Source organism: Myotis davidii, unplaced genomic scaffold, assembly GCF_000327345.1.
Source record: "Myotis davidii unplaced genomic scaffold, ASM32734v1 scaffold243, whole genome shotgun sequence".
Lineage (NCBI taxonomy): Eukaryota > Metazoa > Chordata > Mammalia > Chiroptera > Vespertilionidae > Myotis > Myotis davidii.
Window position 1 is genome coordinate 1,229,809 of NW_006295183.1, and position 799 is coordinate 1,230,607.

General features: G+C 71.2%; 1 protein-coding gene across 2 annotated transcripts in view; it reads right to left on the minus strand.

The window, feature by feature from the left end:
* Nucleotides 1–792, minus strand: part of SLC9A5 (solute carrier family 9, subfamily A (NHE5, cation proton antiporter 5), member 5) — a 20,305-nt gene extending 19,513 nt beyond the window's left edge. For both annotated transcript variants that reach the window (XM_015567858.1, XM_006769793.2), the window contains exon 1: nt 256–792. In XM_015567858.1, coding sequence (XP_015423344.1) covers nt 256–448 — 193 coding nt within the window. In that variant the 5' untranslated portion in view covers nt 449–792. The remainder of the gene's footprint in view (nt 1–255) is intronic.
* Between the last annotated feature and the right edge of the window lie 7 nt (nt 793–799).

The window sequence follows — 799 nt, forward strand, 5'->3', positions numbered from 1 at the left end:
AAGAGGGGCGCAGAGAGGGGAAAGGAGTCCAGGGGGATGGGGACAGAGAGCTAGGGCAACCCCGGGAAAAGGCAAATCCTCAGAGCTCCCACGCGAAGAGGGAAATCCTCCAGAGGCAACGCAGGAACTCCGTGAGAGCCCGGATCGTGGAATCGCGACCCCAGCCCCAGCCCCGTGCAAGAAGCCGGCCCGGATTTGGGAACCAGGGGCCGGGGCGGGTCCGCTGCCGGCCAGCACCCGGACCTACGCACTCACCGATTTTGGCCAGGCTGGCCACCAGGATCCACAGGGCGACCAGGTAGGGGGCCTCCACTTCGTGCCACTGCCAGCGGAAGAGCACCAGCCCTGGGAGAGGCTCGCCCGGAGACCCTGGCTCCTGGGTGGGTTCTTCGGTCGCGGCCGCCCCCGCCAGGGGCAGCCCGAGCAGCGGCAGCAGGGCGCGCAGCATCCTGCCGCCTGCCTAGTCGCCCTCCCGGCCCCGCGCCGCCGCCGCCCACCGGCCGCCCCCGCGTCACAGGCACGTGGGACGCGCTCCCCCCAATCCCGGATCCGATACCCCCAAGCCGGGTCTGCACTCTGAGTTCCTGTCCCGGGCGTCCTGTCCGTACTCAGGCTCCCCGGCTCCTCCCGTCTAAACCAGCCTCAGCTCTGGAAAGGCTCCAGTGCAGCCCTCCCCCGGGTCCCGCAGGCCGCCTACCCGACACCTTCCCGGCTCGGATTCGCGCTGTGAGCGACCACAGCGCTCCGAGTCACCTGCGCGTCCCACCCACGGGGGGTGGCAGCCCGCCCCGGGAGGGCC